The sequence below is a fragment of the Haliotis rubra genome, unplaced genomic scaffold (assembly GCF_003918875.1).
Source record: "Haliotis rubra isolate DU_JTF1 unplaced genomic scaffold, ASM391887v1 Scf92, whole genome shotgun sequence".
NCBI lineage: Eukaryota > Metazoa > Mollusca > Gastropoda > Lepetellida > Haliotidae > Haliotis > Haliotis rubra.
In genome coordinates, this window is record NW_025767657.1 from 2,255,315 (window position 1) to 2,268,830 (window position 13,516).

Consider the following 13,516-nt stretch of genomic DNA (forward strand, 5'->3'; position numbering starts at 1 on the left):
TATTTCTAAACTTTGTGCCGACTTTTCTCAATTGTACACCGCCCATTGATAAAAAATGAATGTATACTCAAGAAATGCATTGGGTATCGCGGCAAAGACAATAAAGGTTTGCCGTGAAAATCGCGATCTCCTAACATTGTCAGATCGTAAATATTAGTGGATGCCAATCCTAAATCGTGACAGGGAGTAAAGATGCAAGAGTTGCTTCCATTCAAATACCTGCTGAAGATTCGTTTTTCAATGAAATTTAAAACATTTTAAACACTATTTTCATTTTTTCTTGTGGTGAAACATATTTGAATACTGAATAGTATTTTTTATTTTTTTTTTTATTTTGGCCTGCCCACCCGCCCCATTGTTGGAACAGTCAGGCGATGAGAAACACAGAATTAAATACGGACGCCCTTACTCCAGGTCAGGGGTGTTGGAAGAGAAAGAGGTTGGGGCTACACATGCTGAAAGTAATTAGCACCATTCCAAACTTCTTGTCCAAATCATTGTGTAAAATCATCTCAATGTCTGCTTGTGCATGTTTTCACTAGAATGTCATGGGATTTTGATTGTTTGTTATTTCACGCCACACTCAGCAATTTTCAAGCTATGGTATATGCAGTGATCTGTTAATTGAGACTGGACCAGACAATCCAGTGATCATGAGCATCGGTCTTCACAATTCATAATGTATTGGGTTCACTAATGTCACAAAAAACAATAGGAAGTTAACATCTGAGAGTTCCCCTTGATAATAAACTGATCATTAGTCTGATTCAAGATCATTTATACAACCCCTAATAATCATGCAAAAGACTTCATAAGTTAAAAATGTTGATGAAATGGAATTCTCATATCCAACAAAACTCCCTAATGCTCACAATTTCAACAACAATGTATCTTGTTACCCTCAGCATAAATTGAAAATGTATCAGGAAAACATAAGACAACCGATGGTCATTTTGAGATCAATACTCACAGGCTTCTACAGGGCTGCTAATATATACATGTCCCTAGTGGTGTTTTATTGCATTAAAATCACAGAAGGGCAAAACCAATCACTAAATGTTACCAGTCTTGCTTAATCAGTGCTAAATGTATGATTAAAAATAGATTTTCATAATAGAAAGTGCAAAATTAATTTTCGGCTGATCAAAGGTAACATTCACAGATCTGTTTTGATGGTCCGGTGGAAAAAATTGCTTAATATAAATAGAACTTGTTAAATGTTTAAAATTGGGAAATGTTAAAAATATTTCATAAAATTTATTTTCATCTGAACAATAGATAACATTCACAGATGTATTTAGATGGTTAAAAGAAAAACTTGTTTAATATAAATAGAAGTTGTTGAATGTTTATAATTGGTAATGTTAAAAATATTCCATAAAAGGAATGTTAAAATGAAATTTATAATTCAACATGAAACTGACATTGTCATGCAAATCACTTGATTATCATGTGACATATTAATTGCAGAAATTACAAATCAATAAAATCTTAACTGCCATTATTTCATCATACATAACTGGACATGTTGATTGCATCAAATCCCCTGATATAAACATAATATGGACAGTCAATGGTGACACACATATACAGAAAGCTGTGTGTACACCCAAGCTAGATGATATGGACAAGTCAAAGCTTCCATCTGTAAACATGCTCTAACTAGAAATACAGGTGATATGGACACATCAATGACAACACACTCCACGCTCAGACACATAGTAAAGTTGTATATACAACCTAGCTAGGTAAGTACAGACAGGTGATATAGACAAGCCAATGACGACATATCACCTGTAAACACGCTCTAACTAGACATACTGGGGATATGGACTTGTCAATGACAACACACTCCAGACTTGGATGCATACTAAAGCTCTATATACAACGTACACAGGTAAGCACACATAGGTGATATAGACAAGTCAATGACACACACCCCACCCCTCAGCTGAAACCATACAAATTTGACATACAGGTGAAATGGACGAGTCAACAACAACACACACCACACTCAGATGCATATTAAAGTTGTATGTACAACCCAGCTAGGTTAGTACAGACAGATGATATTGACAAGTCAATGACGACATACCCCATTCAGCTGTGAACAGACCAACTAGACATACAGGTGAAATGGACAAGTCAATGACGACATACTCAAAATCACCTGTGAACAGACCAACTAGACATACAGGTGAAATGGACAAGTCAATGAAGACACTCAAATCACCTGTGAACAGACCAACTAGACATACAGGTGAAATGGACAAGTCAATGACGACATACCCCATTCAGCTGTGAACAGACCAACTAGACATACAGGTGAAATGGACAAGTCAATGACGACATACTCAAAATCACCTGTGAACAGACCAACTAGACATACAGGTGAAATGGACAAGTCAATGACGACATACTCAAAATCACCTGTGAATAGACCAATAAACATACAGGTGAAATGAACAAGTCAATGAAGACATACTCAAATCACCCAAGACCAACTAGACATACAGGTGAAATGGACTTGTCAATACTCAAAATTCACCTGTGAAAGATCACCATACAGGTGAAATGACAAGTCAATGAAGACATACCAAAATCACCTGTGAACAGACCAACTAGACATACAGGTGAAATGAACAAGTCAATGACGACATACTCAAAATCACCTGTGAACAGACCAACTAGACATACAGGTGAAATGAACAAGTCAATGACGACATATCAAAATCACCTGTGAACAGACCAACTAGACATACAGGTGAAATGAACAAGTCAATGGCGACATACTCAAAATCATGAATTGACAAAGTACAGGTGAAATGAACAAGTCAATACTCAAAATCACCTGTGAACAGACCAACTAGACATACAGGTGAAATGAACAAGTCAATGACATACTCAAAATCACCTGTGAACAGACCAACTAGACATACCTTACTACAGGTGAAATGAACAAGTCAATGAAGACATACTCAAAATCACCTGTGAACAGACCAACTAGACATACAGGTGAAATGAACAAGTCAATGAGACATACTCAAAACACCTGTGAACAGACCAACTAGACATACAGGTGAAATGAACAAGTCAATGAAGACATACTCAAAATCACCTGTGAACAGACCAACTAGACATACAGGTGAAATGAACAAGTCAATGAAGACATACTCAAAATCAGCTGTGAACAGACCAACTAGACATACAGGTGAAATGGACAAGTCAATGACGACATACTCAAAATCACCTGTGAACAGACCAACTAGACATACAGGTGAAATGAACAAGTCAATGACGACATACTCAAAATCACCTGTGAACAGACCAACTAGACATACAGGTGAAATGAACAAGTCAATGAAGACATACTCAAAATCACCTGTGAACAGACCAACTAGACATACAGGTGAAATGAACAAGTCAATGAAGACATACTCAAAATCACCTGTGAACAGACCAACTAGACATACAGGTGAAATGAACAAGTCAATGAAGACATACTCAAAATCACCTGTGAACAGACCAATAGACATACAGGTGAAATGAACAACAATACATTACAAAATCACAGGACATACAGGTGAAATGAACAAGTCAATGAAGACATACTCTCTCCTTGGGCTTCTGTGGTACAATAGGTTCCCAGTACTGTGCTTAAAATCAACAAATGGCATTTGGGTGGTTACTATGAATGTTGTGTGGATGCTTTAACCAAAAGGCTACCTCACCACCCCCAAAACACTAAGGGAGGGGACAAGAAGTATGTGATTCAGAGAAGTCTACCGTGCTGGATGACAACTATCTAGCAGATGAAATGAATCTTTGAGTGAGGAGTGAGTGAGTGAGTGAGTGAGTGAGTGAGGAGGAGGAGGAGTGAGTGAGTGAGTGGGTGGGTGGGTGGGTGGGTGGGTGGGTGGAGTGAGTGAGTGAGAAGAGGAGTGAGGGAGCTTGAGGAACAGCGAGGATTCAGACTTCTAACAGCTGATGCAGCTTCATCTGGATCAGCGCCGAATACCCTATCCCACAGAACATACTGAAGAATAGTGTAAACATGACAGAGTTGCTGGAATTTAGCCATTTTGAACAGAATTTCAAATGTCATCAAATGTATCACAGACTCAGATTGATGTTGGAGGGCAAGCTGAAGTCACAGATGTCTCCGACATTTACCACCTTGGTGAATTCTAACCCGGATCCTCATGGCTTTTACCTGTTACAACCAGCATAGATTTCTGGGGACCAACTCTAACCAATAAAAGAATACAGTTTTAAGCCACTTTTAACAATATTCCAGCAATACCAAGGCAGGGAACACTAGATATGGGCTTCACAAATTGTACCAAACAAATTGAAACAAACCCAGGTCTTTGGCATGACAAGCAAACACTTTACCACTAGGCTTCACCACCTCCCTTCTCAGAGGAGAACCAATTTCTAATTTGACAAGACTGGGTATATTTTTCAATGAAATGGAGTTTTGACACAAGACCAACCCTAAACTTCACTGTTAATCTAACACAGCTGATATGATGATCAAATCCTAATTACATATCAAGTTTCCATGACAACCGAAGAAAGCGAAGCAGGCATTCAATGTATACACTAGATATAGATGGACTATGCATATTAAATAGATGATCATGTGATATATATACATTGGTTAATATCAATCAGTGTTATCAGGTGAATCATAATATCAGTTATTGAGGTTTGTCAATTTCATCACATGGACGTCATTGGTCATACACACTAGTGGTCTGATTACTAACGTAGTAATTGAAATAATGGAAGATTGGTCGTAGTGACTAAACGACCAAGCAATCGATCATGTTTTCTCATAATCGAACACAAACAATTCTGGAACACTTGTTAGCGTTAACAATATTTTCACAAGGTTGGATTTGTCTGTTACATTTCATGAGCACTACAAGCTCGTTCCAAGTCATGATTGAATTTATCTTGAAGACGCCAAGAAATTAATGTTCCTAATATACTAGTCATCCTTTAAAGATGTGAAATTTGCAAATGCATTTTGTGCAATTTGCAAAAAACCCAAAGTACTACATGTTTCTTTCTTTATTTTTTTGTCCATTAACAAAAATAATCAGGAAAATTTCATAAATGACGCTAACTAACTATTTTCGATGATTGATCGGTTGTAATGAACCAATCATCAATTATGAGATTTTAACCACTTCCCAGCACTAATACACACACTGTGACACAGTTACATATTCAAGTGAGAGATGTTTGTCGGACTTATATTTCGTATCTACATGCACTTGATTACACAACTCATCCACACTCCACACATCCTCTGGCTATCAGTGACAGCAATCACACCATTGCTGATCTCTGTCAATCACCATTATCAACACTGAACACAGATAATAGTAACAGCTAACTAAGAAAATAGATAAACCAAGTGATCTGCTATTGACAATATCTGAGACTCATAATTGTTCCGACTAAACTGTTGGCTGTACTGGTAAAAAGACCTTAATTAATTTTTTCTTGGTTGATGAGACTGAACATCCCATCCCTCACCCCCACAGGAGAAATTAGAAGACTTCTGAAAAAAAATTGTGTCTGGCAATTAAGTGGAATACACAACCACAAGATTTTATGATCGCTGTTCAGTAGAATTAAAAAATATAAATGTAATTCTTTATTCTAAATACATCCGGGTGGTGGGGTAGCCTAATGGTTGAAGCGTTGGCTTGACACGCCGAAGACCCTGAATCCTCATATGGGTGCTGACAGTGAAGCCCATTTCTGGTGTCCCCACTTTGATGTTACTGGAATATTGCTAAAAGCCGCGTAAAACCAAACTCAGTCAGTCAGTCTAAATACATCCCTGCCCCTGGCAGTTGTCTTTCGGTATTGTTCAGCAAGTATAATTCTGTGATCATTGGACTTGTGGCATTTATTGACATGGATACATTGAATTTTAGGCCATTTTTCTGAAGCATACCTAATAACTGTAAGGTCTAATGAATGAGTTTTAGTTTTATGTCACTTTTAGCAATATCACGGCTGGGGACATCAGAAATGGGTTTCACACATTTTACCCATGTGGGGAATTGAACCCAGGTCTTCAACATGATAAAAGTTTAACCACTTGACTACCCCCTGCCACGAAGGCCAAATGTGTTGTAACTGTTTCTGTCACAAGCTATGAGTGGATGCTAATGTGTTTTAACTCTTGGTGTGACAACCTATGAGTGAGTGAGTGAGTGAGTGAGTACCATTCTGAACAGTTTTCTACACTACTGCTTAAAATATGGAAGCTAAGATGTTCGGATCACCCCTGAGAGGCAGCACAGGTCTGAAAGAGACTCAAAAAAAATCTCAACCAAAAAACAAAACTGTAATTTATAGTCAGCAACAATTGCCAGCAATATTTTGTGGCGGGGGACACCAGGAAGGGCAATATTTAACACAATGTACCCAGGAAGGGGAATCACACAATGTACCCATGTGGGGAACCAACCCGGGACACTTTAACCACTGGACTATTCCACTGCCCCTGAAAATATTTTGACATAGACCCTGATAGTTACATTATAAGAATAGAAGCAATATAATTTACATTCAATATTAGCAAAAGCTTTTAAGCTATCACCAAAGCCTTGCAGATGTCATTTACTTTTTTCTTCAAAATACAATCTTGGGGCTTAAATATCATTAACAGCAGTAACCAGTTTAGAAAAAGAACTTTCGAGACAGATGAAGAAATTTATCATGTAATTGCAACGTAGGTCTGACTGAGGTTAAACTCTCAGTCTGTGAGATGAAACGTACTCAAGGAACATTATTGAGGACTTCTTTAGAGAATGTCAGAACAGAACCCAGACCACATCCATGGCAAGCCACCACACTGCCTACTGTCCTAATGCACCAACATATAACACAATTACTCATGTAATCTACCAACTTAATCACAGAATTGAATGACTAAACTTCATACAGTGGTTGATTTCATGTCAACTTGTTTGTAGATATTTAATATCGGTCATAAAATGTCAACAAGTCTTGCAGAGACAAGGAAGTGACTTCCTTGGCAAAAAAAAAAAATCAATTATCTTACATATGAAATGGCGAATCAACTGACAACATAATGCCCCATGTTATTGTCCTAACCAGGATGTATATAATGCTGCCTAGACGTGTCAATTATCCCTGGGTATTTTCCTTCAATGAACAAACATCAAATGTCTTGAGCTCTTCAAATGAAAAATCAACAAAATATAACATGTCAATTCACAATTACAAGCAATGCTCCATTCTGATGAATAAGCTGTTGAAGTGTGCGATTCAGTTCAACTGGCTTCATCATCAAACAATGGACACAAGTATTGATGGGATCCTTCCACATCTAAGGGAAGCAACTCTGCACAGGAAACTGAATCGCTGAAGATGACCAAACCCATACCAAAATTAGAAGAAATGTAGGTACTATTCATCTCAAGGGAAGGAAGGAAATTAACTTAAAAAAAACACACAGGCTCATTGGATTTATTTTCTACTAGTGAATTTATCTTAAAGACTCCAGGAAATTTATGTTCCTAACATACTAATCACTAGATGTGAAATTTGCAAATGCATTTTGTGCGCTTTGCAAAAAAAACAAACCCAAAGAACTACATTTTTTGGGTTTTTAAAAACTTTTGTGCATTAACAAACATAACAGGAAAATTTGATAAATGACACAAACCAATTATTTTTTATTATGATCGATCTGTTGTAATGATCCAATCATCAATTGGATTTTAACCAGCTCACAACACTGAGTGAGCTGGCCTTGTGATGGAGTTTCCACAGCAATACTAGTAAAAACCTGCTATAAGCAAAGCAGTATATATATAAGAAGTCTTTGACTTTTTTCTCCTAAATATAACACAATAACAATTGTAAGCAATTTGAAAAGTATACATGTCACGGGTGAAGAAAACATTTTTACTTCATTTGCCAAAAAAACTTCTCTGGGTTTGCAGAATTATTATTTTTAATATCACTAATTTCTACTGCCCTCAGCCCTGTGGGCTAGCATCCATTTCCATCCTTGTGTTGCTGTCAATAATTCAAATTTTGGTGACTAAAATGAATGGGGTATGAAAGGGAATCTACAGAGAGTTCATCAGAGGCAGCGTCGCAGCATAGGTGGTGGTGTAGCATCGCCTGTGCAATACGGTTCCAAAGATTTCTACTACTGATATGAAATGGAAGCGATGTCAGACCAGATGTTTCTTCTGCTGTACTGTCACATAACATGCAGGTTTTCTACATATGGAGGTAAATGGAACCATCAGAGACAATAAAGGCATAAATAAATGTTATCATTAGTGATCAATTAGAATTATACTGACAGTAATAAAAAAGGGAACATCTAATAAATTGTCATTTCCTGCTGTGTTGGGAAAACACACATTAAAAAATTAACATGATACACAATGGAATCTGTGTATTTGGCGTGTCGTGGCACTGCCAAAAAGTCTTTGGTCGTCTTTGGGTTATTACGGACATCAGGTCTAACAAATTGTTCCCTTTCTTGTTCCAATCAGTATTAGTCATTGTTAATGAAAAGAATCACGAAATAGGCAACAGTTTTTAATTGGTGATTTTTTTATGATAAAATCACATTAAAATCACTTCTTTTAACTTTGATATGACCCCTGTCTGTGCAAGATCTGAGGATAGCTAGGTTGTGAGATGAACCCTGAACTTTGACCAGCCAGACAAAATGAAGGACACCTGGGTTTTCAGCTTGTCATACTTCATCTTTCCGAAATGTCTTTTTTCTTTATCACCCCCTATACTGTCTATTTGTACCCAAGAGTGAGTGAGTTAGATTTTATGCTGCTTTTAGCAATAGGTCTGCAATATGAACACGGGGGACACCAGATATTGGCTTTACAAATTGTACAATGTCGGGAAATAAACCCAGGACTTCGGCGTGACGAGCGAAGAGTTTAACCACAAGGCTACCCACTGCCCCTCACAGAAGAGAACCCATACAGAACACAAATATATTGTTGATACTATGGCACAAAGCAATGACAGGAGAAAATACCAATAACGGCAAAGCTTTAATTTTGGCAATGTAAGTCCCTGATAAAGTTTGATAAAGTCTTTCTGTGACCGACAGAAATCAGATAAGCTTGTTCAAATGCTCCCCACATTTATACAGAGAATTTTGAAGTGTAAGCCTAGAGTGGATTCCTGATGGTCAGATCTTCATACAGAGAGGGAATCATATTGGAGCAAATGATCTGATTTTAATGAGATTATTTATGACAGCAAACAATTTACTGGTCACAAGACCTTCATAAACCAATCATAATACACTTCATGAACACGATAGAAGCTAATAATGCCAGATCTGTGGAATAGATCAGTAATGGTAAGTCATTGAGGAAGATTAAATTAGGATACAAGATTATGTACATTTTGGTTGAAGGGTAATGCCAGTTGTGTCAGGAAGAGGATTAATGGGTCAGGGAGAGGATCAGGGACAGGATTAGGGTCAGGAGAGGGTCAGGTCAGGGAGAGGATTAACAGGGTCAGGGAGAGGATTAACAGGGTCAGGGTGAGGATTAACAGGGTCAGAGGAGGGTCAGTGAGAGGATTAACAGGGTCAGGGTGAGGGGATTCAGGGTGGGGGTTAACAGGGTCAGGGGGAGAGGATTAACAGGGGAGAGGATTAACAGGGTCAGGGTGAGGATTAACATTAACATAACAGGGTCAGGAGAGGACATGAATCAGGGTGAGGATTAACATTAACATGTGGACATGAATCTAAATAACAATGGGATCGAGATGTAGAGAATTCACCACAATGTACAAACTCGTCTGACTTCAACTCATCATGGAGGATGTCTGTTACTGTCCTGCTGTTTTGGGTGCAGACTTGTGGTGAGGTTGATGAATCGCTATGTTGAAACTTATATTCAGAATGAGTGTATTCCAATGTTGTGTGGTTCGTCGTGTTGACTGGTGTACTTCCTCCCAGAAATCACATCCAGATCACAAGAGGATCACATAACAAGGGAGGTTCACAAGAGGATCACATGAAGCTCAGAGAATCGGAAACAATGTGACTTCCTTGACCAGGGAACACCAGCGTGGTCAGTCTCCTAGTGTGCTTCCTCAAGATCACCCAGTAATCACATCCAGATGAGAAACTTCACAATGAGCTGGGTACACGAGGATTACAATGAGCTGTACACAAGAAGATCACAGTGAGCTATCCAGAAGGTGACCGTGGGCAGTCAAATGATTACATTGGCCAGATATCTACAGCGTGGTCAGTCTCCTAGCGGCTTCATCAACACTGCCCAGTAATCATATCCAGATGAGAGACTTCACAATGAGCTGTCCATAAGAGGCTCACATTGAGTGTCGACAAGATGATCAAAATGAGTGTCGACAAGAAGATCACAATGAGTGTCGACAAGATGATCACAGTGAGTGTCGATAAGATGATCACAATAAATGTCCAAGAGAAACATGTGAGGGATGAACTGCACACTGTTGGTGACAACCCTGAAACAGCCTTGTCAGTTTCTTTGGGCCTCCATTAAGAAGAAGAATCCATCACATGCACGCACTGAGTCTTCATCCTTTCCATGGAATCATCAACAGAAATGGAACAAATGAATTCCCATGGAAAACGTCAAATGAAAACTGTAATATGCATCACACACACAATATGACTTGACAATGCTGTTCTTCTGTTATACATTTCCCACAATATACACCTGTGTGCCTCCATCCCAGGTGACTTTGTCTTCGCACAGAGATAACAACGGGTGAATAATACTTTGAAGTCCTGGGCTGGATTTAACACAGTCTCACACTCACACACATCTGGATTACACAGTTTCACACAAACACCGGCGTTGCTCCTTCTGGGAGATTCCACTGCACATTCTGGCCATCAAACTGGAACAGAAAAATATTTTAACATGGTGGACATGACAGCCTTGTGGTTTGGACACACTACTAAAGTACAGTCAAATCCCGATGAGTCGAATGCCGGTGTCTCGAATATTATGCATAACTCGAAGTACCTGTCAGTCCCGACCATTCCCTGTTATAGTTGTCATCATTTGAATACCGGTTACAGGAAGTCGTCTCATAAATACACACGATGACTCGAGAAGGAAATTTGGTCCCATGAGATTCAAACAACAGCAATCTTGTATACATAAGCCGAAGTCAGTCAAGGAGAAGTTGATTGGTTTACCAAACTGATCCAATTAACAAACCAGCGCGGCTCACACCTTTCCGCCATTGACAGGTGAGTTCAAAAGGCAGATTAGTGATTTTACGGACATCAGTGTCTGTGCTAATCAGACTGGAACTGATAAGGTGTCCCTATTAGTGATATGGAAATCATTAGATAAACAAATGCTTAGGCGGAAGAATTAGGACTGGATCATCTTTTTTCTACCCTCATAGACATACCTATGTCTCGAATACATCGATAAGTCGAATTTATTACTTGGTCCCCAGCGATTCGACTCATCGGGATTTGACTGTATATCAGGGTTTACTGTTCCCACATATCCCAGCTATCTTCTCCAATATGTCCATGCTTTCTACTCCCATATAGCCTCTTTATCTATGTGGTTATCTGTATGGAATCATCAGCATTCATTTCGTGCATGTAATTATTGTGTATATTTTGGTGAATTTTGTATGTATTCATTTTGAGGCCGTTTTTGATACAACTATATCCCAACTATCTTCTCCCATATATCCAAGCTATCTTCTCCCATAAATCCCAGCTATCTTCTCCAAAATTCCCAACTTACCCCTGTAAATTCTTCCTCCATCTCCTTCTCAGCTAAGAGTGGAGCCCAACTCAACCCTGTCATTGGGAAAAACTCGGCTGGGACTACATCCATGGGGAGAGCTGCAACAGGCAATGCTTGTATCTAACCAGTGCCATATTGTAACACATGGCTTCTGGCTATCTTCTCAACCAATCTTGATTAATCTGTATAAGTGCCCAACAAAGACCTAAAATTTCACATTACAGTCCCTATTTCCTTGTAAGTACTACAGACTTATTTACAGAAGAGGCCTATGATTGCCTTTAACCATTACCAAAAAGGTTTTAATGAAAGCACCCTATATCAAAATTCCCTGTACCCTGGACACTGATTGTGGCAAGCAAATATTGTATCCTATTTATTTTAGAATAAAAAGGTTTTGCAAAATGATTTTAGAAAACATAAATGACTTGAGACACATCGGAAATACCTATATATCATAGATTTCAATGAGAAAAGTAGATATTTCCATTCAGTCATTCTTATGCTTAAAGAATAAATATACATACATCATAACATGAAGACAACATAACAACCATGCACAAAACTTGCTGAATGACATGTGAGATCTAAATCCTCCTTTTCTGACTGACTGACTGAGTTTTGGTTTTACGCCGCTTTTAGCAATATTCCAGCAATATCACGGTGGGGACACCAGAAATGGGCTTCACTCATTGTACCCATGTGGGGAATCGAACCCGGGTCTTCGGCGTGGCGGGCCAATGCTTTAACCACTAGACTACCCCACCGCCCCAAATCCTCTTTTCACGTTGACAGGGTGGATCAGACAATTGCTGTTTTACACATTATTTCAGTCATATCGTGGTTGTGTAAGTAGGCTTCAAATATTGTATCCAGGAATAAAACCTAGCTCTTTGACAAGACAAGAAAACACTTGAACCACTAGGCTACCTTAGCCCTGTACCTTTAAATTATTAATGAAGTGTACATGAAACCACACTTATATTCATCTACCTCTGAAGCCTGGGGAACAACATCTCCATGACAAGTGTTCTTGTTACTATCACATTCAACAAATTCACTTACTTTTTTCTCGATAAGATCTGTAAAGTTGATATTCTTAAAGAAGTCCATCTCCTGTAAAGCAGCCAGAACCACAGCTCTCCGCTGCGGTGCCTTCGTCAACAGCTGCAACATAACCGTCATCATGTCATACAAAGACTTCCAGCACGTTCATTGGTATTGAAGAAGTCCATAATCATTCCACAGAAACACATCTTGGCTCCAAGTAATATCTAGGGCTGCAACGATTCGGTTCGATTCATCGAAAATCGAATCTGACACCTTAGTTTTGAATTTCCGATAACCACTATCACTATTTCAATTCGATATTTGAATACCTATTTAAACTATTTTCATTCCAAATCGAGAATGTAATTTTCATTCCAAATCAAGCAGTTTTGAGCACTGAAATAAGGCAAACGTGATTGGTTGACGCTGGGCTAATTATCCAATGAGAATTGTTGTTGTTAACTGACTGACTGTCTGAGTTTGGTTTTTTCGCTGCTTTTAGCAATATTCCAGCAACATCATGGCGGGGGACACCAGAAATGGGCTTCACACATTGTGCCCATGTGGGGATTCGAACCCGGGTCATCGGCGTGACGAGCCAACGCTTTAACCATTAGGCTACCCCACCGGCCCTGTTGTTG

The 13,516-nt window shown here is 38.7% G+C and overlaps 1 protein-coding gene and 1 long non-coding RNA gene across 2 annotated transcripts in view; one reads left to right on the forward strand and one right to left on the reverse strand.

Moving 5' to 3' along the window:
* The first annotated feature begins 3,388 nt into the window (after window positions 1-3,388).
* Window positions 3,389-3,737, forward strand: LOC124264327. Its single transcript, XR_006895103.1, has 2 exons — window positions 3,389-3,540; window positions 3,584-3,737. It is a non-coding gene; the product is annotated as an uncharacterized LOC124264327 (long non-coding RNA).
* A 4,860-nt stretch (window positions 3,738-8,597) lies between these two features.
* The window catches only part of LOC124264345 (ribosomal protein S6 kinase-related protein-like), a 33,379-nt gene continuing 28,460 nt past the window's right edge, over window positions 8,598-13,516 (reverse strand). Inside the window, exons 11-13 of the mRNA XM_046699101.1 lie at window positions 12,887-12,992; window positions 11,823-11,923; window positions 8,598-10,947 (exon numbers count right to left, since the gene is read on the reverse strand). Coding sequence (XP_046555057.1) covers window positions 10,888-10,947; window positions 11,823-11,923; window positions 12,887-12,992 — 267 coding nt within the window. The 3' untranslated portion in view covers window positions 8,598-10,887. The remainder of the gene's footprint in view (window positions 10,948-11,822; window positions 11,924-12,886; window positions 12,993-13,516) is intronic.